This window comes from Vidua chalybeata, chromosome 1 (assembly GCF_026979565.1).
Source record: "Vidua chalybeata isolate OUT-0048 chromosome 1, bVidCha1 merged haplotype, whole genome shotgun sequence".
Lineage (NCBI taxonomy): Eukaryota > Metazoa > Chordata > Aves > Passeriformes > Viduidae > Vidua > Vidua chalybeata.
The window spans coordinates 132,485,328-132,510,570 of NC_071530.1; the positions used below are offsets into that span (position 1 = coordinate 132,485,328).

The 25,243-nt window shown below is 41.3% G+C and overlaps 1 protein-coding gene across 1 annotated transcript in view; it reads left to right on the forward strand.

Moving 5' to 3' along the window:
• GRHL2 (grainyhead like transcription factor 2) overlaps nucleotides 1–23,045 on the forward strand; it is a 64,684-nt gene extending 41,639 nt beyond the window's left edge. Inside the window, exons 10-16 of the mRNA XM_053961544.1 lie at nucleotides 3,661–3,748; nucleotides 3,838–3,974; nucleotides 5,886–5,917; nucleotides 7,025–7,119; nucleotides 12,017–12,102; nucleotides 17,339–17,403; nucleotides 18,616–23,045. Coding sequence (XP_053817519.1) covers nucleotides 3,661–3,748; nucleotides 3,838–3,974; nucleotides 5,886–5,917; nucleotides 7,025–7,119; nucleotides 12,017–12,102; nucleotides 17,339–17,403; nucleotides 18,616–18,730 — 618 coding nt within the window. The 3' untranslated portion in view covers nucleotides 18,731–23,045. The remainder of the gene's footprint in view (nucleotides 1–3,660; nucleotides 3,749–3,837; nucleotides 3,975–5,885; nucleotides 5,918–7,024; nucleotides 7,120–12,016; nucleotides 12,103–17,338; nucleotides 17,404–18,615) is intronic.
• The last annotated feature ends 2,198 nt before the right edge of the window (nucleotides 23,046–25,243 follow it).

Consider the following 25,243-nt stretch of genomic DNA (forward strand, 5'->3'; position numbering starts at 1 on the left):
ATAAATTTTTGGAGAATTTCCACTTGAAGGTGACACTGTGAAAATTCATTGTGCTCAGAGGAAGGTAGCTAGTGTGGCTGGGTATCCTCATCTTTCCAAGATGTCAAAATAAACACCTAGATCTGGTTAAGGTGGTGCTAAATAGTTCAATTTCTCTTGTTAGCCTATGACTCTCCCCCCAGTGACATGGACAAAGCTTGCTGCCTCCTTGGGAAGACTGCGAAGCTGAGACTATTATTTATTGCTCACCTCCTTATCATGATGAATTGAAGAGGTACTATAGGAACATAAAAAAAACCCCAGCAATCATTTAATGCTCTTTATATATTCTGAAAGTGTGAACTGCACTGTTATGCCCCAATCTGACAGCCTCAAAGAGAAGCTGATGAGAAAAGTATACCTAATGTATTACAATCACCTGGCCTAGTGGAACTGCACAGTAAATTCCTCCTCCCTAAGTATGAAATGTTTCTCATTCTGGAACATGGCATAAAAAATGTTTCTGAGCCTGAAGTGTTATTAAAAATGTTTCTTTCTGTAGTGGTGGTGCCTCTTTAGGACCAGTGGGTGTATTTGTATATTTACTTAGATAAATCACAGGTGGAGGTGTCCAGTTTTGAAGAACATTCGCTGACAAATTAATGTCTTATAGCTGCAACACACAATAGCTGTTGTGGAAAGAGTTATCTTTGAAGAAGTAAAACTGCATTTAGCTAAGTGGTACATAGTATATATATTTTAGTATTTATTTTGGCAATTCCTTGATTTTAATATTAGTTTACATATAAACTTGAGAGCAACACCAACTCACGTCCAGTATATGCTTTGTGACATAAATGTATGGAGATAAATGCTGCAAAGGCTGTGTTACTTAACAAATCTAACTTTATCATATTCCCTATTTGTCCTCCAATCTTTTGTCCATGTTTGTTTTTCAGTAGGCAATCTTCAAAGCATTTTGTACAGTCCACATCTTGTTTTGTCAGTGCTAATTCTCTGCCTTGCAGTCTTTTTATCATGTGCAGATCTGATGCTGCATTATACGAATATCTAATTTTTATTCCTTAAGTAGGTTGTCAGGGAACCTTGCTACCTGGCCTATTTATATTTATATATTGCACAATGCTTTAGCCACTGTGTATGAAAGAACTGGGACTTCAGAGCTACTTGATTTTCTATATGTGATTATCTTTGCTGAAAAGAAAGTAGAACTTGACTCGACAAATGCCATAACATTGATCCACAATAAAATAAATGAATCCAGTTTTGTTTGACCTGAAAAAATACATGTTCTTTGGAATATGTGCAGTTCTTGCATCCTTGTTTTTGGTGTGGATAATCATAGAGAAAATGGACTGTCATAGAGTGTTGAGCAACTCTAATTGCCTGTTAATCTTCAGCTTTGGAGAGAAGAAGGCTGATGTCTATGTGCCTGCTCAATGAGATGTGGAATGCTTTAGCCTGGAACTAGAAGCAAGTGTACACATGAGCATCAGAGTGGTGATGGGAGTGGTCCTTATGAGGGCATGGGCTTTGTCAGGCTGGAGCTAGAATGCAAGACTTCAGTTTAAATGAGTTGAAGGATCAGGAAGAAAATACTTTGAATCAGGTGAAATTTGTAGGCTGCATTTTGTTAATGATTAGTAGCAGAAGTACTTCTTGCATTTATACAAAGCCCAGATATCAATGGAAAAATTATGAACTCATTTCATTATTTCACTGGTTACAGCATAGTTTATAGTCCCCTGTAGGAGGGTAATTTCTTCTGTCCTGAAGAGAGGTGCAAACTGTGGTTTATTATGTATGTGTCAGATGGCCCAGCTGTCAAAACAATGCAGCAGAAATGCTCTAGTATGCAAAAATCATTTTGTGGTCTCATCCCTGTGACTGTGACATTCATCCTGTAGGCTTGGCTGGCCCCTGCCATGTGCTGTGTGGGCTGCTCCAAGCTCAAAAGGGCTGGTGGATAGTTTTGTGGGTATTGCAGTTGCCATGTTTGTGAAGTGGCTGTGGCACAAATAAGCACTGGTGGATGGGAATGACTGCCCAGCTAAGGGACTGCCTGCACCTCAGAGATCTTGGGGTGTGTTGCTTTGAATGAACGAATGAAGAGAAAGCTGTGAAGCGTCACCAAGTTCATGGTTACAAAGAATATTACAGAAAATCAGTAAAACATATATTTTTTAAAGTATGTATAAAAGGCTGAGTCCTCCTCAGTTTCTGCTTTCCTGAGAGGAAATTCACACTTGCTGCTGTGTATGAAATACTTTGGTGGTTCATCCTGTTCCCTGTGAGCAGCAGAGTGGCAGCACTGAATGGTAGGTAGGGCTGTGGCCACCTGATAGAGCTCTTTGTGCAGCACAGGTTTCTCAGGATGTGCTTTTTGTTTAAAAGTGGCTGTTATGTGTATTTTTGCTCCTTTCATAGAAAGAACAGGTGGCATTAAAGGTTACAAAAGTACCTCTAGAAACAATTTTGATAAGTGCACAATTCTGAATCCCTTGGCTTCTGTGGTTGAGGTTGGTGAGTGACAACTGGACTGGGACCTGGTCTGGAGGCAGTGTTTCTGTTTGACACATTCGTGTTTTCCTGAAGAGCTATTTCTTCCTCCAGCTCTTTCAGCCTCTGGAAATCTACTGATAGATCACAGCCAGGAGTACATCTTTTCTTGCACTCTTTCTAAACATGGTTCATTGACTCATGTGTGAATTTTGCCATCTTGAGTGGGTGTTTTTTGCTTTCCTTATGTGCCTCCTCTCCCTTTCTATTCAAGAAACTTCTAATTTTAATTTGGAAAAAAATTCTGTAATCTTGCATGCCAACTGTCTTGGAGCATATGGATCTTCATTACCCTTCACAATATGATAGGTATTATTTATAAAGTAAATTAGGAGAACTTCAAAGGAGGTGTTGCTGCTTTTTATGTCAATAACAAGTTTTATTTTTTAAACTTGTTGAGAGTGTATTTACATAACAGAAGCCTGCAACTTCCCAGGAGTTCCTGGTGCCTAATAGGGCAGTGCTACATTGCTTTCCTATTTCTGGAGAACTTCTCCTGGTTTGAAATGGCTGTATTTTTCTGTAGGAACCCTTGCAATGTTGGCAAGCTGTCAGCACAGCCTTTTTGGACTATCAGTTCTCAAAGGCTCTGCACAGCAGGCTACAGTGGAGCAATGCCACCCCCAGACAAAGTGGCTGGAGGAGAGTTTATGGAAGACCTCAGCACAGACATTATATAAAATTATAGCAATTCTGCAGGTGTTTTATGCCATTACATACACAAAATGTTTGGCCTGAGCACTCTGTCCATTGCAGACACTGGGCTGGGGATGCCTTTTGTACAATTTGTGCTGGCATCAGTCCTGCTACAGACTGCACACTGCCTGTCCTGGCTCCTCCAAACCAACATGTGGATATGTTCCCCTTGCTGTCTGCAGCCCTGGGAGCTACTGGATGTGCCAACTGAGTCTCAGGCAAAGCCTGATCCATGCAAAGCCTGGTACCTTCCCAACAAACTGGGCAGATCTGTCTTCAATGAAATAACCAGTTTCTCTTTTAGCATTCTGTGTGTCTGATGCTGTATTTCCAGGCATTGCAGAGTACAGTGCTCACAGTGGCTCCTCTTTGGGTAATATCTGTGGGTTGTCTTTTTTGCATCAGGGAGCAGAAAGGAAAATCCGAGATGAAGAGAGAAAGCAGAACAGGAAGAAAGGCAAAGGCCAGGCATCCCAAGCCTCGTGTAATAATGGTGAGTGAAGTGGGCCTTTCTGGTCTGGGGCTAAGTCAGGCTTAATATGCCTCCTTTCACAAATCTGTGCTTTGTGATCCACCTAGCAGCTGAAGGGAAGTTGAGTGCACTCCCTCTGCAGAAAAAGAGTGATATCACCTTCTTCAAAACAATGGCTGACCTGGATTCCCAGCCAGTTCTCTTCATACCAGATGTTCACTTTGGAAACCTACAAAGAACTGGACAGGTAGGAAATAATGAGATGAGCAGGTGCCCACTTGCCACCTGGCTGCCTCTGCTCTGGGGCAGGTTGTAGGGAAATAAATCACTGTTCCTGGAGGCCACTTGTTTCAGCTCTCATTTTGGTAAATGCAGTTTTGGCGCATCACTTATAGAAGACCTTACAAGAGGCAAGTACTTTTCTGAGTTCTGGGTGCAAAGGAGTTTATACTTCTTTGACAACTGACTAGTTTGGTTTTGTTACAGTTCTGTTATTCTTTTGCTTTTAAGTATAACGTTAATTTGTGACTGAAACAATCTGATTTTGAGTGCACTCTTTGGCTTGGTGAAATGAAGTGCCACCTTGTGGTAGCAGAGATCCCCCTCCCTGTCATAGCTGAAAACAAATACCAAGCTCTTACACGTGTAGAAACCTCAAGAGTAGGGTCACTAAACACCACTACCCATTTTCTGTTGGCATCACCTAGAGATCTGGAAATTCCTTGAAAAAAATATTTTCACTCTTCTAAGTAAAACTCCATCATACTAATGTAAATACTCAGTATTGGCAGCTATTATCACTAGTAAACATAAGGAAGTCTTTCCTGACTTGGCTCTTTTCTATTTTTTTGCCTGCTGGGAAGTTGAAACCTGAACTGGAGGATCAGCTCTGACAACTTTTTTACTATGAACATGTTATATATTAACATCTCAGGGAGTAGAATGAGACCATTATGCATGTGTTTATAAACACAAATTGTTGGTTAGAAAATGTAATATGCATCTTGCTGAAAAATACTAAAATGATGAAGATTAAATGAAACTGAGTGTTGGAATTGTCAATTATTTTGAAGCAGTGAGAATTGTGGTTGAGCAAAGCACAAAGAGCAGGGACGTTGTAATCACAGCTGTCACTGGCTTACTCTCCCAAACTGGAAAGACGCCCACTCACATATCAGTGTTGGGTACCTTCTGTCCTCATGGCTTTCAAACCAAAATGTGGATTTGTTTCAAAAATGTTTTTTATTGCTGTAACTTATTTTTACACACCTCAGTTTTACACACACACACCTCTGAGCTATTTTCATTGCACAGATTCAGAAGTGAAGGCTCCCAGTGAGAGCTGAGTGTGCTCTGAGTGTCTTGCCAGCCTCAGTGCTGGAGACCCGCCTGCCCTGCCCTGCCCTGCCCTGCCCTGCCCAGCCCAGCAGAAGTGGCTGTGGTGCCCCGTGCCTCTGCCCTGCACTTGCACTGCAGCTCAGCAGCTGCAGGGCTGGTGCACTTTGGTGCAGACGTGCAGTGTGGGCACGTTGTGAGGAGTTTGGCTGACTGTTCTGTAAAGTGTTGCACAACAGACTGATTTTATACCTCCCCTGCTACTGTCAGCTGCATTTGCTGCTGTTGTAAATTCAGTCCCGGTGACTCTGAGCTGTGTGGATTTACACAAAACTGGGCTTGGGCTTCTGCCCACAGCCTGTGCAAAAAATGTTCAGCTGTACCTTTAGTAATTGTATTTCCATTAGGCCTGTAGTTTAATCTTCTCTTTATAGTTTAATTAGATTTTCAGACAGTATTAAATACATACAAAAGCTTTTGAGTGTTGTGGCTTAAACTGTATTAGGGGTTATTTAGGTGAGTAGCAATCTGATTGAGAGGATTGTAAAATAATTGGGAAAATGATATAAAGCAGGGAAGAGGGTAATGTCTCTCAAATAAACTTTGATATATTTCCAGTAGATGATATTCAAGAGCAGTTTCTCTAAGCCACGCTGCTTCTAGATGACAGTTAGAACCAGAAGTGTTTGTGTTTTATAGGAGGAAAAGGATTTTTAACATATGACAAACTGCAAAACACTTGTCTTTTCTCCCTTTTGAAGTTATTCTGTTAAGCAAGTGTCTGAGTTTTGGGAATAATTGATTTTTATTTCCCTTCTTCTAGGTTTACTATAATACAGATGACGAGAGAGAAGGGTAAGATATTTATTGTTTCACAAGCTTTGCAGTTAACAGTTTAAACTCATAGAAAGTTGATACAAAATACAAAATCAGATAAAACTGACCCCTTTCTTCCCCTTCCCTCATGTTCTCCCATGTAAACTGTTTGCTTTTTATGTCTGTATTTAAATACATTTCCAAGTAAAAGAGCCCTAAGGTTTGATACAGGGAGAGAACAATATATTTGACAATGAAGTGCCATCTCTGTAAGCATGAGGGTTCTCAAATAATTTAAAAACCAGGAATTTTTTGTTGAAGCACTGAATTTTACTACATTCCTGAAAGCTGTTTAGCAGTGCACACACGTGTATGCAACAAATACATAAACTGCAGAGAGAATGGCCAAGTGCCAGAAGAGAAAGGCAGAAAGAAGAGAGAACCTGGGAAGGACAAAGGTTGGAAATGGGAGTACCCCCCTATCTGACTTTGGAGGGACTGCAAGTATTGATGAAAGTCCTTCTAATAGTTAGAGGTGTCATGAAATAAGGGTTTTAATATGGGCTGCTGAACTTCAGCCTGCATTATGTGTCAGCCCCATACTTTTGTAAGTTGCTTGAATCCCCAAGTGAACACCCTCAAGTCTGAGATGCTGGAGTAACATAACTACACTCCCATAAACCTGCAAAAAAGTGACCTGTGGTAGGGACTGGCCAAGCACCTGCAGTCAACACTGACTTGAAAACATGAGGCCCTTTTTATTTCTTTTTGAAACTAGTGCTTTTCATAAGACTCACAGTGGAATTTGAGAAACAAAGGAGTTTATTGCATCAAGCAATAACCATCCCCCTTCCCTCAATATTTAAACAGTTAAGGGCCTTCGGGGTTTTCAAATTAGCGTGTAACATAGGAACATATTTTGCTGTCACCTGTCCCAGCCAGTCAGACTCGGCAATTTAAGAGGCCTGGATAATCCAGATAAGCATCAAAAGCTAAGTCCTTGCAGTTTCTGCTTTTGGTGCTACTTGGGTAGCTAGTGGGTGTTTTTTGCCAGATTACAAAGTGTGTCATGACTGTTGCTGTTGTCTCCTTTACTTCTGTGAGCACACTTTTACTGTGACATGGTCCCTGTTCTGTGTATTCTAGTAGCAGTGTCCTGGTCAAAAGGATGTTCCGGCCTGTGGAGGAGGAGTTTGGTCCTTCCCCTTTGAAACAAATCAAAGAAGAAGGTCTGAAAAGAGGTAACAATCAATTCTTAGCAGTTAAAAATCATTCTGTGGGACTCAAACCCTCAAGGTGGGAAGAGCAGGTGTGGTTTGGACAAAGTCAGTTGTAGGATGCTAGTGCAAATATGGGTAGATGGAAGAAGAGATCTTTGCATCTGCAGTCTATAAGGAGGCATTTTAACAAATGCTAGAAATTACTTAAAAGACAACAAAAAGGACTGTGCTTTCTCAAGAAGGGATCAGGACACAAGTGTATAGAAAAAAACTCAGGAAGTTTCTTGGTTCTTTGCCAAGCTACAAAGTTTATGAAAGTTCTAGTAGCAAATATGTGATGGTCTATTTTTAACTTTTGCTCATCTTTTCTGTTCTATTTGGGATCACAAGCAAATATGCAAGATGCATTGAGTTAAATACAGAGACCTTAACAGGCAAGCTCCTGCTGACTGCAGACTGAGATTGGGTGGAATAAAATCAGAAATTTCCTACCTTATTAGAAATATAAGACATGGAGAGACATCTTCCAGCAGATATAACTGAATTCTTTAAGGGTTTGTTTCCCTTAACTATTTTTACTGCCCAGGTGGGTATTATTACAGTTGCAGTTGAACTTTATAGAAATTATTTCCCACAAGCCCGCATTTGCAAAATTTCTCTGTTGGTTAGGGTGGTCTGCTTGAACCAGGGCATAGAAGATTATAGGATGGAGACTGATACCTTCTTTAAATAAATGTGAACATATGAGTACTTTAGTTAAATCTTAAATGTAATATCTGAGGTTAGCACTGACCATGGACTTGCATTTGGTTGACTCAAGACCTTGGCCAAATTCACATTATCAGGGCACTATCAAGCAGAAGATGACAGCCATGAGGGCTACATAAAGAACTGTCATTTCCTACAATTTCACCTGGGTTTCCCAGCTGGAAGCCTAGGAAGTTGCCTGCAAGGAGGTATTGGTTTGCTTTGATTTTTCCTGTCCTTTGCTGTCATTAGTTTTGATATCATTCAGGACTTGCAAGCATATCAAGTGTAAGATTAGAAAGAAAAAAAAATTTAGCTGGTGGCAAAACTGTGTAAAATGATTAAATCCAGGAGAGGCACAGAACCAGAGAAGCTGGAGGATGCTCTCTTCACATCCCCTTCCTGTTCAGTGTTTCTCTCATCTTGGACTATGCTGGCTGGAGGCCAAGGCTTTTCCAGTGTGGCCTTTGCCCTGGTGAACTTCCTGCCATCCGGAACCTTGCATCTGGGATCGTGCTGATGGCGTGCAGCTCAGCTGAATCTACCCATTTGATAACTCTGTCTTTGCCAGAGAATTCACTAGGTATTAAAATGTTTGGATTTTTTTCCCCAGCGTTGTCATATTAGAAGCTTCTTTTCTCAAGATTTATTTGGTACAGCAGAATCAATAACTCCTAGAGAGCAGGTGTAGATGGGGTGCAAGTGTAATGTTTGAGAGGGAGCAGGTCTGATATGTACATTATATCAAAATATACATTAAAATATACATTAAAAGCAATGTAATCCCAAGGTGTCTTATTAGCAGAGAAGTGCAGGTAAATAGCAGCCAGTGAGGTGTCCAAGCTCCACTGAAGGACTGAAGTGGAAGTGTGTGACCTCACCCCTACCTTCTGGACCTACTTGTAACACTGTCTGGTGGAAGTAAAAAGGTTAAGGGGCAGCCTTCAAGAGAACAGGTCTGAAGGGACTTGCAAGCATGGTTCATATTCTCACTCAGGTAGCTGCCTCTTTTTGAATTATTCTTTCATCTCCTTGACCTCTCCAGGAAGTCGAAGTGCCCAACAAAGAAATGTGAAGTATGTTAATCTGTACCAAATGTGCATCACAGCTAGTTACTTGGCTAGACTTGGCTTTTTCCTGTTTTGAGTTCTCAGTAAGTTTTCAAATCACTTTCCCTTTCAGATTTCATAGGGAGTTTCCCAATAATTATAAATCCAGCAGCTGAATTATAGATCAGGTGGATTTCCAGTCCTGTAGTTCTCTGTTTCAAGAAAGTAATTTTTTTGTGTAGCTTTTGTCTCTTAGGAAAGTCATGTTAAACTACTCTGTAACATTTTGGATTCATAACAGTCAGGGGGTTGAAAGCCATCCAAGGGAATTTGTGCCTGGGCAATAACGAAAACTCCAAATGTGAGAAAGGAAAGCTAAATTCAGCTACCAGCCCTTCTTTCCTTGACTAAGATGTACCACATCTTTATCCAGAGACTACTTAACAGAGACTGTAGTCATGTTCATAGGGTGCCAGTCACAGCGCTGGTAGTGCCCAGGCTCAGACCTTCCTAATGCCCCAAGTCTTACTGACTCATTGTGCCCTTAGTTTCATTATTCCTCATGTATGTTGTTGTTAACAATTTTAGAAGAGGTATCTAACATTGTTCTTCTGCATTCACACATAAATCCTCAATTCGGTGGCCCGGCTTCCAAAAGTCTCACTGGTGCAACAACATCCCTTGCCTTGAGCAAAGGCTGTTTGCCCCTCTGCAATTTGGTTTGTTGGGGCTATTTCTTAAGTAACTAAAGACAAATTTATCTCCCCCCATCTTTTGCAATTATTTTTAACATCTAAAGAATATAAAGGTCTGCAGTAGTTTTCAGTGCTGACAAGAAGGTTAAGGACTAAGACCAGGGAGTAGATCAGACAAATTTGGATTTATCTTGTAACTTTCAGGCAAAAATAGCTCATTACCTTGTACAATATTTCCCCCTTGTTCCCCTCCAAATCTTGTGATTTGTACTGTTAGAGAGATCCCATCTAGATGCTGTGAATGTGATGACAGTAGAATCAGAGGACATGAGTTGTGTTACATGGTCACAGTCATTCAGTGGCAATGCTGCTGCTGAGCCCAGTGGAGCCTTTGCAGCCCTTTTCCCTCCCCTCTGCCTGTGCCTCCTGCTGTGGCCGTCTCTCTGCTGCTCTGCCAGCATGAAGGCTTGTGGGGCTGCATTGTACACTGAGGCAGGGATCTGATCTGTCTGAAGAATAACTCAAAAAAAGGGTTGTTTTTTCACTCACATTTGCTGTTTGAGAGAGTTTGTCATCCAGGAAAATTTGTTGAGACTAGCCAAAATAAGAGGGTGTAAGGGCAGGGATGAGACAGGGACTTCCTAAGGCATCACTGTCACCACAAGTCATTTGTGGAGAAGTGCTCTACTGAATCAAAGCCAGGAGTTTCACACCTGTCAGGGTAAAAAAAACCCCTAATAGCCCCCCTTGTGCTTACTAATCCTGTCTCTCTGTGTGTATAATGTTGCCTGGCACACCAGGCACAACAGAGATGTAAAGCTCAGCACTGGGATTGTGTAATGTACCCAGGTTTAACCTTGAACCAAGTGATTTTTTTTTTCTCCTTTCAGATATATTTGTGATTGTTAAGGCTGGCAGAGTTCCAGATGTTTGTAAAGCCAGGAGTTACAGGACAACCCTCTAGTCACAAGGAAAATGTTTACTAAATTAATATAAGTGTTAGTACTGGTAAAATTAGCGCATTGAGTGAGTGCTTGTTCATGCGATTAAACATATCAGGCATGGTAAAATTTAACTCCTGGTGTGGGATTTTTTTTTTTCTTTTACATTTTGATAGTTTACGTTGTGACCCAAAGTTGTCTTGGCTTCTAGCTCCATTAAAAGGATGTTCTCAGGCCAGGCCCCAAAGAGTTGCCAAAATATAAGTGAAAAGGGTGTGACTCTGCATGCTGTGGTAGCAGTTTTGTGGCTCATATTTCTGAATTGAAGACGCAAAAAAAACCAACATTGTCCTGCATGTTTGGTTTGTAGGCCAAGTGAAGGGACGGAACTACCCATTATTTCTTTCCAGTCGCTTCAAAACCTGGGCAAAGAAGCTACAATTCTCCACAAATGAACGAGTGTCATCTATTGAGTTACATGGTGAAGATATCCCTTGGACCATGAGAATATGTAGTTTCAAAAGATGCCCTTTTCTGTCTACCAAAAAAAAAAAAAAAGGTTATCGATGTAATTTGTCACGCAGACATCACAGTGCATGTGTGTTTGTACCTCATGTGCAGCAGTGCTATTTGAAAAGGCAGTTCATTTAGGAAACAAAATAAATTGCAGAACACCTTATTTAATCTGCTATTTATCAGTCATGTGAGAAGATGCCTAAAATAGTTTTCTAGTGTCTATGCTTATATGCTTTGCTTCTGCCATGTTATAGCAAGGTTCCTCCTTTTACCTGTACAAGTGTGAAGAAAACAAAAGCTAGCAGCTAACATCTGAGGGAGGAAGAGGAACAAAATGGCATTTGGGTACCTAAGCAGGTGGGCATACTGGTAAATGCCTGCCTGACAGCTGTGCTCTTGAATGGCTTCCCTGTAAAGTCTCAAATTACTTTGAACTCATTTTTCCCAGTGTTTATTTTTATGCTGGTCAGGCCATTTGTAGTCATCTGCGTGGTAATGTCAGAGACAGCTATTTCTTTACCTTGTCTTTGATTTTGCTCCCAAAGGCACAGCTAAAGGCAGCCCAGACTTGCCTTTTTTGAATGTCCTTTCCCAGCCTTTTAGATGAAACCTGGAGAGGTACAAGCCAAGACAAAGGTTTAAGAAGACTTAGATTGTGTGTTTTGCCCTATAACCAAGGGACAAAACCCCACTGCTTTTTATCTTCTTTCTGTAAATGGAGATTTAGATTCTGGAAGATAGAGATTCTTCACATTAGATTAAATTTGCTGAATTTTCAATGCAGCTATGATGTATTGTCCATGTCTAGATCACTGATGATATTAAAGGTACATCTTTAAGTGCAAACCATCTTCAGTGCTTCATTTTATCTGTCATAGATTAATATTTGTTTTTCTATTCAGTGTGGGGTATTTAATTTGTGCAATTGATTGAACCTGCTCCGAGTTTGATTTTCTTTTTTCTATTTCAGTGCTTTTGTATGTGAGGAAGGAGACAGATGAGGTGTTTGATGCTTTGATGCTGAAATCACCCACAGTAAAAGGGCTAATGGAAGCTGTAAGTATCCAATGTCCTCACATTGTTTGTCTTTCTTGGCAAGAAAATCTTGAGGCTTTCCATGTATTATTGAGATAAACCATAATAGAAAGATGAAATTATTCTCAACTGCATTTAAAGCATTTCTTAAAGGCTTTCTGGAGCACAGCTCTGAAATGCTGGCATTTTCCTAATTCAGTGTTGTCAGCAAGTTTATTTGGTTTAAACAGCATCTCAGAGCTAATTATTGGAGACTTGAACTTTGAGGAATAGCACTAGTTAACCAGTGTCAGGGAAGGAGAGAGGTGCAAGCTTCATTTTCTGAAACTTTCTGAACAGATAGTTCAGAGCCTGTTGAATCTTTTCCTGCAATGCTTGTCAGTACATTCCCAGCCTGGTTTCCAAGAAGGGGCCAAAGGATGCTCTGTTTCTGTGGGAATTTCATATGGCCTTTGTGCAATTGCTGTTCAGCATGTAGGACGCAGGTGCTGAGCCAGTGCAGACTTGTCATTCATATGTTGTCTCAAATTCCTTCTGTAGTCCTCACTTACAGCGTGACCTACCTACCAGTTGCCTCTTTGCTGCTTGAGTTTTTGCTTTTTACCCATTAGCTGTCATCACAAGAGTTGCTATTTCCATGTTTAATCCTGCTTATATGAGCTGATGGCTCATGTAATTTGGTAAGGGAAGAGTTAAGAAATAATCATGTGTCTCACTGCTTCAGTGGAGGAATGTGAGATTGACATATGGGATACTGAGTTGATTTCCAGCCTTGTTTATGTGTAGGGGAGAAGAAGGAAATGGATGAAAGTGCCCCTAGAGAACTCAGCCAAGTGCTAGAAGTGTGTATATTTATACTCTCTTAAAACTGTCCCAGTATCTTGTTGCATTTACTGAACACTTTTAATGCAGTAAAGATTGAGTTATTTGGTCAATATTTGGCCAGTAGCAGAAGGCAGAAAAAGATTTGTGGGTTAGTGAAGTTGCTTAGAGCACCTCTTTAGATGAGGGTATCTCTGAGAAGAGTCAGTGGCACGCTAAGGATGTCCTATCTGTGCTTCTGCCGATGCTGTTTGTTAGCTGTGACTGCAGCTCAGCTGTCAGGCAGAGCACATGGATAACAAAAACCAGGCTTTGCTTGAAGAGGCAGCAGTCTGATTCATGGTTAGCTGCAACACGATTTCATCTTGTCTTTGTATGGAAGGTAAAAGTATGTTATAATCCTTCTATAACTGTTCAAGCTAGCATGAATATTTTATCTCCAGTAGTCTGTGCCTCTCCATGCCTGTTCTCCAGCCACCATGTAACAAAAACAAAGCTGGTGCAGAAGCAGGAAGGGTTTCTGCATACCTCAGTCAGTGCAGCTGCTGACTCACTGGCATGTTTTCGGCACCAGAGAAATCTGATCTGTTGTAAAATGTCTCAGTTCACTGGAAGGAACACATTCAGAAAATTTTAATTCTCTTTGGTAGGATATTGTGGATAAAATAATGCCAAAAATCTGTCAAACTGCCTATTCTTAAATATTCTCTCTACAGTCATTGCAGCAAATCATGTAATTTTGTAATTGTGTGTATCCTAAATGCTTCATTCTATTCTCAGTATTAAGAATTTAGGAACTGAGTCTCTGAGTATTACAGAACCCCAGATCTGAAAGGGAGCTCCAGTGATCCTCAGTCATACCCTCCTTCTCTGTTTATAGATTTTAATTTTTTTTTTGTTAGTCGCTATTCCTGATCTTTGACTTTGCCCCTAACTTTCTGTTATTAATGTTTTGGTTTTCTCAGATCATGTGTTTATTTTATTCTTACATATACCCTCATTCCAAATTAACAATTAGATTCCTTTTCAGATATCTTTCTTCTGGCAAATTTTGGGGTTTGGGTTTCAGAAATGCAGCATGTATCAGGAAGTGACTCAGATGTTTGGTTTTCACTAATCAGCCTTGATCAAGGGAAAATAGTAAAACATCACACATATGTGGTTACTGACCAGCTCTACATCCTGATTTCAGCCTGATCCAAAGTCAGGATAACTGTGGATCTAAGTAGGTACCTCAGTGTTACATTATGCAAATTACATATTTATTCAAATTACAGAAGGCAGTTCAAATTGGGAAATTCAAGCATCTGCCAAAGTCTTTCAATAATTAAAAGCTAACATCTGAATTCAACAGAGCTAGGTAGACTATTAGATACCTGCCTATATATGTGATCTTCCAGCCAGGGTAGGGCAACAGACTAGACCATTTAAGAGAAATAAGCTGGCAAAGGTGTTCTCCTACATGCCTGGACCCACCCAGATATTGCCCTTTCTGGTTTCCTGACTCCAGCAGAGAGCATTTCTGGTGGCTTGTGCAATCAGACAAACTTACCATGCCAGGGGACTGCAGCCCAAAGGGACACCCAGACAACTATTTCAGTGCCACTTGGAAGGCTGTCACACTGCTTCAGGCATCCTAAGAGAAAGAAATCTCTGCTCAGAAGATTGACAAATGGACCATGGAGATGATAAGGAAAAATATTCCTCCAAATAATGACACCTTTTAAAAATTTATTGTAGCCTGCTTGGGTTCAGGTAAGAAATCCTGTCATTTTGTATGGAAGTTGGCAGTAAGTGGTGGTCCCCTGTGCTGGCAGCAAGCACTCTGAGAAGAGGGTGTTAAGTGAGATGCCCTAGCAGATGCTCACTCTGTGCTTTCTCCAATTCTGCGGCAGGACTTAGCACATTTGTACTGGAGACTATGAGGGGGAGGCTCTCCCATACCCCCACTTTAAGCCTTGCTTCCACAGCTTGCTGTTTGGTATAATTGATTGAATCCCAGGGGTTCCTGAGAAATGTGCTTATTCAGTCAGCTGGAAGTCTTTTGCAAAGCTCACTAATCCCTGCATGTTATATAAATCCTACACCTGTCATAGGCAGTGTGACAGGCAAGGCTTTCTCAGCCCAACCTCTCATAGTTTATGTAGGAAGTGATGTCCCAGAGTCCCAAACTGCTTTGAGCAACATTTGGAATGCATGAGTGTTAGGCATGCCAAATATCCTAGGGAAGATTTATGCTGGAATGTGCAGAATGCTGTATATTAGCTGCTATTAAGCCTCCTTGGCAAGAAATGTTTTCCTCTGCTTGTTTATTTGCATGGAGTCAGTGAAAAGTGTCTTCAAGTGCTGATCTTTACAATATCACTGGGCTTCAGAATTAACAACCCAACGAGGGAGATTGTTTCCTCATGTTCACACACACTTGTGACACTTCCTGCAGTTTTGGGTTGCCAGTTTTTCTCCAATGCCTGTTACAAAGGATTTTTTCAACTGTCTGATGAAATTGGGCCATTTTTATTATTGCTTTACATGAAAACTTAAAGTTAGGGGTACAACAGAAATACAGATACAAAAATTCAACACCAGATTGTTTATCTGATGTCATTCTCTTCATGATAAGCAAAGCCAGAGGATAATAAAGAGTGAAAGAACAGTGAAACATGCTGGTGCAAGCGAAACTGAAGTAGCAAATACCACCTGAATTCAGCTTTTTAGGTGAAAAACTTAGGGAGTGGATGGGTCTATTGTACCTCATCAGTTATTCCCCTTTCTGTTAGCCACTGATGTATGCTAATAGTCAGAGGACACTGTTTTCAGTGTAAGAGAAGTTTTATTGGTTCTTCAGAATCTTGGAGTTATGCTATGGAATACCAGTCAAGCTGATACCCTTATGCATTATTAGGGATAGTTTTTAAGTACAAAATTGCATCTGGGCTAAGATGACAATTATACTATTATAGGTGATATAGGAAAGTATGGGCTAATTAATTCTCTCTTTCAGAGAATCTTGTCTGTCTGGATGGGAGCCATGCTTGGTGTTCAACATACAGCTCTTTGAATCTGTCCTCAGTGCTGAGTTTATCCATTCCATTTTCTCTTTTGTGATAATTGCTTTAATGTACTTCCCTAAAATACCTTTTCTCAACAGAACTCTGAATGCAAACACAAAGAAAGGATTTTACAGTGCCTGATGTTTGCCAGTCTTAAAATGGATTTTTAATTATGCATTTCAGTTCTCTAATGCAGAAGATAAGTAGTCAGCTATTTAGCTGCAACTTCATTTCACTTGGGAAGAGATGGAATCTTACTTTGCTTGGCAGTAGAACACCACAGAACATTAATCACTGGGGAGGAAAAAAGTCTTTTTTCTGTAACTATTTTGCCTTTTGGGACAATCTTCTTCTAAAGTATGAACTGTGAGACCTGTTTCCTCAAAGAAGAATCATACTTTGGAAAGCAAACCTGGCTCAGATGAACAGCCCAGGGACACCATCTTCATAAGCTCACCACAGAGTCACTGCAGAATAGACATCCAAAAAAGCTACTAGTACAGGGCTGCAAAGCAATGCCAAAGCATCCCAGTGAAGTACTTGTTGGCATGGGTAATTTGTCAGCTAAGTAGTTCTTTCTCCTAAAGTTTCACTGTATTTTCTGCTTTATTGTTTTAGTTGCTTTAGTAAGAAGGTTATTTTACAAGTCCTTTACCTTGATAACACACTTCTCTGTGACATCTCATCTTGTTATCAGATAATGTTTTGTGAGCCAAATAGTGTTTTCATTTTGCTACTGTAGTAACTAGACTGAGTTACCTTCCTAATAATACAGAAGCTTCTTAGTCCCATGTGTTTGATGTTGGTAGCCCTCCCACTATAACAGGTACCTTGAAGATACTCTTCAGACAAAAGTACCACCATGGAGAGTCCTGTTAGCTTAATAAACTTTGAATTATCTTTGAGAAATAGAAATGTGTATGTTTTTGTTGTTCCATTGGTCCATCAGCTCCTCTTGGGTTGTCATGTGTCTGCCTTCTGCCTGGTGGGAGAAGCCTTTGCTTCTATGAGCCCAAAAATCAGATTAAGAAACAACAGAAAGATCAGATTGAAATTCCCTAGTAAAATCTGAAGCTGGGAAGAGTACTGACTCCTTGAACAGAGCACTAGGAGATGCTGGGGCAGTTCTGATGACTCCCACCCTATAAAAACTATAGTATCTGAGTTTCTGGATGGAGACAATTGTGGGTTTTGATTAAGCTGTTCAGGATTCTTGCTCCCCAAGTCATCCTTAAATGAAAGCATGATATGGTTGTGACAGACTTTTCTGTATAGCTATCCTGTCAAAGTTTGCAGAGATTTGTTTTAATGTCTTATGTAAGGTAAGATGTTTTTGTATTTCTCATTCATCTTTAGTGATATTTCTTTTATTTTTATTATTTCAGATCTCTGAGAAATATGGGCTGCCAGTTGAAAAGATTGCAAAACTTTATAAGAAGAGTAAAAAGGGGTAAGTTAGTTACCTAACTAACTAAGGATCTATTTCAGGATCCTTTAGAAGTATTCAGAGATCTCAGTTATACTTGGGGCCTCATGATGCTGCACATGGGCAGCACAAACTCCTTCAGGAGATATAGCCACGTGCTTGAAATCTTCATGTCTATGGAGACTGTAAGGGATGGCAGAAGAGGAAACATGGATCTCCAAACTGTGTCTGACCAGTATTCATAAGCTTAGTGTGAAGGAAGGGTTTGTGGATCAGATAAGTGGATAAAGTCTGTTTTGTAGACAATGTGCTTAATAACATCGTGGAGGGCCAGCATGGGAGGTGCTGCCTTTGCTGTGAATGCAGTGTGGAGTTTTCCTGCTGTGTTAGGAGGAAGTAGGCCACTGTCTTACTCTGAAAGACAGGCAGACAGTGTTTGCTGCAGGGGTTTCAGCTGAATAAATTTAGACATGAACATCACAGCTGGACTTTTAGAATAGCTAGGCTTCTGCTCCTTGCCATAAAACTAAATCTCTCCACTTCAACTGTTTTTTAAAGTTCTATTTAACCACAATATTGTAGCAATATAATTTTAAACCAGTCATTTATTTTCAGCTGTAACTGGCTTAGGGCATTGTTGTCTGGGAATTTCTTTAGCTTTTGAGAAGACAGGCGAAACTTCTCAAGTCTTTCTAAGTGACAGAAGAAACACTTAGAGGTAAAGAGCGAGGAAAACACTCATATACACTTGTGATAGTCATTGTTGATAGTCTCACATCCAAGCTGAGTTCTAAGTCTGTGAGCTGTGTGCAAAACACAAACTACACTGCTTCCCTGTGTTAGCAGCTCACACCACAGAGGTGCAGCAGCTCACACGGTGTGCCCGAGGAGTAGCATGGATGTGGCCCTGTGGGGGCCACCACCAGGCATGGGAAGCCCCAGCTAGCTGGGTCTGCCAGGGATCTGAAGTGCAGCTCATCTGTGGGTAGCCTAAGTGTGTTAACATCCAGCATTGGCATGTCCCTTAACTGCTCTGGCAAGGAGCAGCCTCTAATCCAAAGACTATAATGGACTACGGGGCAGATCTTGATGATAATTCCTACTAGAGAGCCTGTACTGGCATGTGCTGTAGTCTGGTTTTGTGTTGTAGAGAAGCAAGTACATGTGGCAGAGTGTATAGCTTTTCCTTTCATTGTCCTGGTACATAAAAACATTGATTTCTGCCTTTGTCACCAGCATCCTGGTAAACATGGATGACAACATTATTGAGCACTACTCCAACGAGGACACATTCATCCTGAACATGGAGAGCATGGTTGAAGGCTTCAAGATCACACTGACAGAGATCTAGCCTCAGGCAGAGCCTTTTTGTAAGGAACCACAGCATTTCATCCTTCTTGGAAAGCAGATTCCCCATTAACTTGACAGACATTGATCAGAGAAACTGTTACAAGACTGCATTGAAAATACTGTCTATTCTGCACAAGTGCACCCACTGCAGATAGACTTGGGTTTGTCAAGCACAAGGCCATTCACATTAACCTGGTCCCTTATTTATTGTTCCTCACTCTTTAGTGTACAAGCAGTTACCAGCCCCCAGATTTGTAACCAGATGACCTACTGCAAATGTGAAATGCAGCATTTTAATCCATACTTCAGTGTGGATAAGCTCATTCTAAAACACCTTCAGTAACTATGCTGGTCTAACTTCAGAAATCTGGTATAAATCACTTTACCAGTAGTTGCCTCTGTCATTGCTAAAAATCTGTTGCAGTGCTAAAAATGGGCAAAGTGGCTGACAGTTCACTTGCTCAGACTGATCTATATCTCTCTATACCATATAGTCTTGCCAAATACCTCTGGTAGTTCTCAGCATGTAGCAATGAGGACTTGTAAGTAAATGGAAAAGAAACCATTTTAACCTTGTATATAATGTTTATAATATGCAATAATATATTTTAACTACTGTATGTGGGCATGTTTACTGCCACAATGTTTTTGTATGTATTTGGTTTAGGGTTTAATAGAATCTTTCCTAGAGGATTAAATTGCTGCAATCTATTAAAGAGTGTGTACTAAGAAGCTGATAACTGAATCTGTACTCATATGCTCCATCCTTGCTCTCATAATTGTATATTGAAGTATTAGAGCAGGCTCAGGCTCTCTCATGGGTCTTGGATGCTCTGGCTAAGGCCCACCTTAGGTGCCCAAGTCCCAGCTGTAGATACCTGAGTCTCCCATCCAGCTGTAACAAAATCCAAGAGACACCACATGTCTGCTGCCTGGTTTGCCAAGAGGTACAGAAGGGACTTCTTCCTGGTCGTCTGCCTTTGATGAAGCAGAGGCTCCTAAAGTGGTCTTTTCTCAAACCTATGGTGAAAAGGTTCTTTCTGCAGCAGCCTGTGCGTCAGAGCATTCCTCTAGACTGTAACAAACAGGACTTCAAACTCTTCCTTTTAAGTGTATTTGCTCTTGTATTTCCATTGAATGATTCTGTTGTGATTCCTAGAACACTTGAGTGACGTATAAGCCTGGGCTTGATGTAAATATTTTATCAAAACTGGAACAATTTTTCCACTGGAGACTGAGTATCCCACAACTGAGAAGTGGAAATTGATCTTTCTCTCAAGGGCTGCATCTGAACCCAAGATGAACTACATGGTTATTCCATCAAATTCCACACCTGCCTTACGAATTCTGTGAAGAGATAAAAGTTGTGCAGGCTGAAATCATACCAGGAAAGGGACTCAAGGGCTGAATGTCCCTATGACATCCAAACCCCCCATCTCTCTCTCTCCATTCCAGCTCCTCTGGCTGTTGTAAAGAGCTCCTCACTTGGCATATAATTCCATGAGTTTCAGTTGCATTTTATTCTCTATGCACTGTACATGGATCCTGTGTGACAGAGAGAAGTGTGGGTCCTTTCCTACATGCAGCCTTTAGAGTTTATTCTTTTCCTTCTAAAACTTTTTCTCATTTAGTCACACAACCTTTATTATTTGGTGGTTAATGGCAGAGAGAAACACTGCCATGTTTAACGGCTCATGTGGTGTTTTGAGCTGTGTGGAGCTATTTACATTCAAGCAAAGTAGCTGGGATAACTGATCAGTCTGATTTGGCCATATCTGCATGAATTGTCCTGTAAGTTCGTGCACACTTTCTTAACTTCATTAGCAGCAGCATCCCATTAAAATCTCTTCCTTTAAAGAAATGTTAAGTACATGTCAAGGTTTCTGTGGGACCAGAAACTATTAAAGGTTCAGGCTGGTAGCATCAGCACTAACATACCCAGAATTCACATATGCCTGTAAAGTTAAGTGTGTATTCTATGTTTCTCCTGCCCTTTTCTTTTGTCTTGCACTCTTTCCCCTTCTGATGCAGAGTTCTGTTGTAATTTCCTTAATTTTATATAAAAATGCACTCCAGCAAAGATGCTCTTGCTACCCTGCTCAAGAGCAAACAATATGGGAATATAAGAGATTTATGATGTTTCAGTTTGTTTCTCTTTGGCTCAGACAGAGATTAAAAGTCTATGCTGACTTATCCCAGATACTTTTTTCTTAAAGAAAAAAAGAGGACAGTTTGGACAAGAGGCATTAGGAACTGGGATCAGCACACAAAACAGTGAGCAATACTGTTAGTTCTTGTATGTCTCTGTTGGTGTCTGGAATCCTCAGAATATCATCTGGGATCTCTCAGCTGGTCAAGATGTCTGGGCAGAAGCTGCAGGTGAAGCAAAGGAGAAAATGTATGCAGGAGTTGAGCCCTAGTTCTGCCCCCAACAAACCTGCTGTCCAAGGTAATACCTGGGGCTGCCCTGGGTTGGAATGTGCTGCAGTAAGAAAGGCCAGTAGAGAATTTAGAGTTCACAGAGAAGGACAGGTAGTCCTGGCAGCACCAGCACTCAGGTTAATGGGATGGTTTTGTCTTACATTTGGGTCGAGATGAGCTGAGATCTGTTGGGTGCAGCATCCTGTGATGAGGAACGGTGTAGGATCAGTGAGAAGTGCAGTGCTCCAGGAATACTAGGGCTTAAGGAGCTATCTTTCCATTGTCATTTTAGGAGCTTTCAGTCTGCCACTGTCCAGAAAAGGAAAGTTGCTTCCAAGATTAACTGAAAGCTATTCTAAATACATCTTAAAGTGTGCAAATTCCTGATAGTAGAAAGCTAATACTTCTGCCTTTAGTTCCTTCTTACAGTCTCAATGAAGTTATCAGGAAGGTGACTACATTGGTGGTAAGATTATTTTAAAACAGCTAGAGCTGGGTAAGGATGATCACCCTTAACTTTACCTGCCAGGGTCTGAGGGCTTTGTTTCTCTGCTCCAGATACAGGTGCATCACAAGCACTAAGACTGAGTATCCATGCTGCACCCCTTCAGTTGTATTTATAGCATCAGCTGCTGGAGGAGCACTGAACCTTGGATGCTGGTTGTGGCAAGCTGCAAGCTCTCAGAGTTCACCTTGTTGGTCCAAATCAGCCCATCAGAGTGCTGAGAAAGAGGCAAGAGTGGTATGAAGCAGTGGCTGCCTTGTGCCCTGCTTGACTCAGATATCCTGAAGAGTACACAGTGCTTACATGTATATTGTTTAAAATATGCATGTTGCTTTTGTTTGATAAAAAATATTGATTAATGCTGGATCTTCCAAATATTATGAGTTAAATGGAAGTAAGATTTGGCTACTGTTCAGTACAGGACAGGAATATCTGCCTTGCCTCCTTTTGTCTCTTTGTGGCACTGCTGTGGTTGTTTATTTAAAGGAACAAAATTCTCATTTCCTTCTCTTCTTCAAAACAGCAATCTTGAATCTTGACTAGTGCAGCCTGAAGAGTGGCTTGCTGTTCAGTGCATTTTCCCTATGAAGAGCTATAGCAGTGCTGTGTCTGCAGATGTTATGTTTTGAAAGACTCTAGATAGAGATGTACAGAAGGAGAACAGCCTTCTAATTTTGGTTCCTGCTGCAGATTTGGCACTTCATCCGTCCACTTGATGTTTTATTATGAAATCCCATTCAAATTCTCAAATTCTAGTTCTTTCTTACAGTCATGTGCTGATATTTCCAAAATAAAGTGCATCCCTTGAGTGAAGATTTGTGGATGTACGATGATAACCCCATCAAGACATTTTGGAGGATTTCTAACACTGAGTGTAAACTACAAAGAAAAGAATGGTTTTTTTCATGTGTGTCCTCTCTCACAAAGTTTTTGGTCAATGGAATTCAGAGATCAAATGTCTTTCTTATATATTTTTCTCTTTCATTCTATGAATTGTTTAAATGTAAATTAATTCAAACAATTAGTAAAATCTAAACTCTCTAGCTGTCAGAGATGCTGTATATTGATTGAAGTGGAACTGGAAAGGAGTATCTTATGAGTTATAAAATGTAAAGGTTATTAAATGTTTATATGCTCTTCCATTTCCTATTAATTGAGACAAGATACAAACAAGAATGTTTGTGCCAAAGATTGTGACAAGCCGTCTTTCTGGCAAACAAGGAAACTTCATGTATAAATAGTGTGCTTTTATATTAAGAATATAGCTCATGTAACTTAATAGTCTTGCAACTGGGAGAGGGGTTTGATAAGCTGTAAATACAGTTATTTTATTTTTTTGTACATTTTTAAGAAGGAAAAAAAAATAAATATTCCTATGTATGAGATAATATTTCTGTTGTTGTGGTGTGTATTACTACATCTCTCCAGGAGAGAGAGTGTCAGTATGTACCAGTACCTGAAGGGGGTGCAGAGAGGATGGAGTCAGGCTCTCCTAAATGGTGCCCATGACAGGACCAGAGGCAAGTGGACACACACTAAAACACAGGAGGTTCCCTCTGAAATCAGGGAATGCTTTTTACTCTGTGACTAAGCACTGGAGTAGGTTGCCCAGAGAGGTTGTGGAGTCTCTATCCCTGTAGATATTAAAAGCTGCCTTGACACGGTCCTAGACAACCAACTCTCATTTGCCCTACTTGAGCAGGGGGATTAGACCAGATGGACTACAGAAATCCCTTCCAACCCCAACTATTCTGTGATTCTGTGACTTGTTGGAGCATCCTGGGAACCTGGCTGGAAGCACTGACACTAACATCTTTGTGACTCCTGGGCACCTGAGTTGAGATCCTTACCCACATCTACTCCAAAAGCACTGAAGCATACCTGGCCACTTACCTTGCAGTAAAGCATTTTCACCAAACATTTCGTTCTCCACTAGTTGAGTTTGACTTTTCAAACAAGATTCAGGACATCTTAGTGGGTGGGAAATTGCTTGGGAAAGCATTTGCCTCAGCAAAGGTTGATTCCCCAAGCAGTAGCAGGGCAGCCCTGTCTTACAGTAGGGTGGAGGAGTTCAGTGCTCTGGATGAACAGTGCAGGGTGAGCCAGGATCAGCTCCCATGGAGCCCATTAAGGTAATCACATTTCCTGGGCACTGCCTGTTATAGATGTTTAATTATGTTTTATAGGAAGTGGTTTTACTGAGTGGCTCTTAAAATGCAAATACTTTAAAGCTGTGTGGTTGGCAGTGCTCCATCTGTGAGGCCATGGAGGGGTGAGAAGTGTGTTGGCTGATGGGAACCACTGCACCCACTGCGTGCTCAAGGCTTGGACTGTGTCTGGCATGGCTGAGCCAGGCTTTAAGCAAGGTGCCTCAGGTCACTTTGATTAAAGGTCATTAAGAAGAACTGACCCCTTTTTAGGAGTAGGGAGCAAAACACTCCACCTCTAGCTCCCGACTGAAACTTTAGGGGACTTACTGGAGCAGCAAAGCTGTTGTTTAATGCACCTTCCCAAACTCTTGGCTCAATTTGTGCTGCAGAAAACACTGATATAGATTCAGGAGCATGCTACTCCCCAGATGGGGCCACGAGCTGCAGGATCACAGGTTCCCTCCTCCCTGAGGTGGTGGGAGGTCCACTCCGGGATTGTGGGAGTGCAACGTGCTCCACTGCCTGGAGCAGATGCCTTGGCACAGGGAGAGGAGGGACAGCAAGGGTAGTAAGTGGAGGATTTTAGCACCCCTGTACAAATAAACACCTCCTTACACCCAGTCTTTTTATGCTAAATTGTATGATGGCCCTAAAGGGAGGGTGAGGAGAATGTACATCACAAGGAGTCTGGCACACTGGAAGCTTGTGTAATATATCTTGTTTGCACTGAGCACAGGAGATACCTGAATACTGCAACTGATGCTTCCTTCCGGCTCCAACCTGTCTCAAGCTCAGATTAATGTGCAGTTCCACGAACAGGCATTTTTGTTTAATCTCAAAAGGAAATAGGCACTGGTTTCTGTTACCTTCCAGTGTGCTTTAAACTACTTTTTGCACTCAACTAATCCCAGCTCCAAACTTAACCTAGGTAGAAATTTGAGGAGCTTAAGGAGCATGCACAGAAGCATCAGCCAGCCCTCTCCAGAGCCTGTCTGAGGCTGGCAGGAGTCCCTACTGTGACAAGCTCTGCTGCCGCCTCATCAGCCACGTCTCAGAGCGACTAACCACAGCTACCACCCTGCCCGTGCTCCCTTGCTACATCCTGCTCCCTTGATGCTATGATAGTCACTAGGGGGTAAAAAAGTCCCCTAAACCTGGAGAGGGATTTATCTATCGCAGGGAAAGTTGCTGTCAGCTAAGCTAAGCTGCTCTTTCCAGGTTCAGAGGACCAGGGCTCTCAGCCTTGTGCTGTCCTTCCTTTGCTTTTATAACCTACTCCATGATACCCTCCTCCTTGCCCAGCTGCTGGCTTTAGCTGCTGGAGCAATAACTGTGTTAGCAGTGGAGTGCCCAGCTGGCTGCAATGTGCCAGCCCAGCGCCTGTGCACAGCTTAAGCCCTGGCTGAGCCCTCCAAATCGCCTTTCACAGCTGCTGACT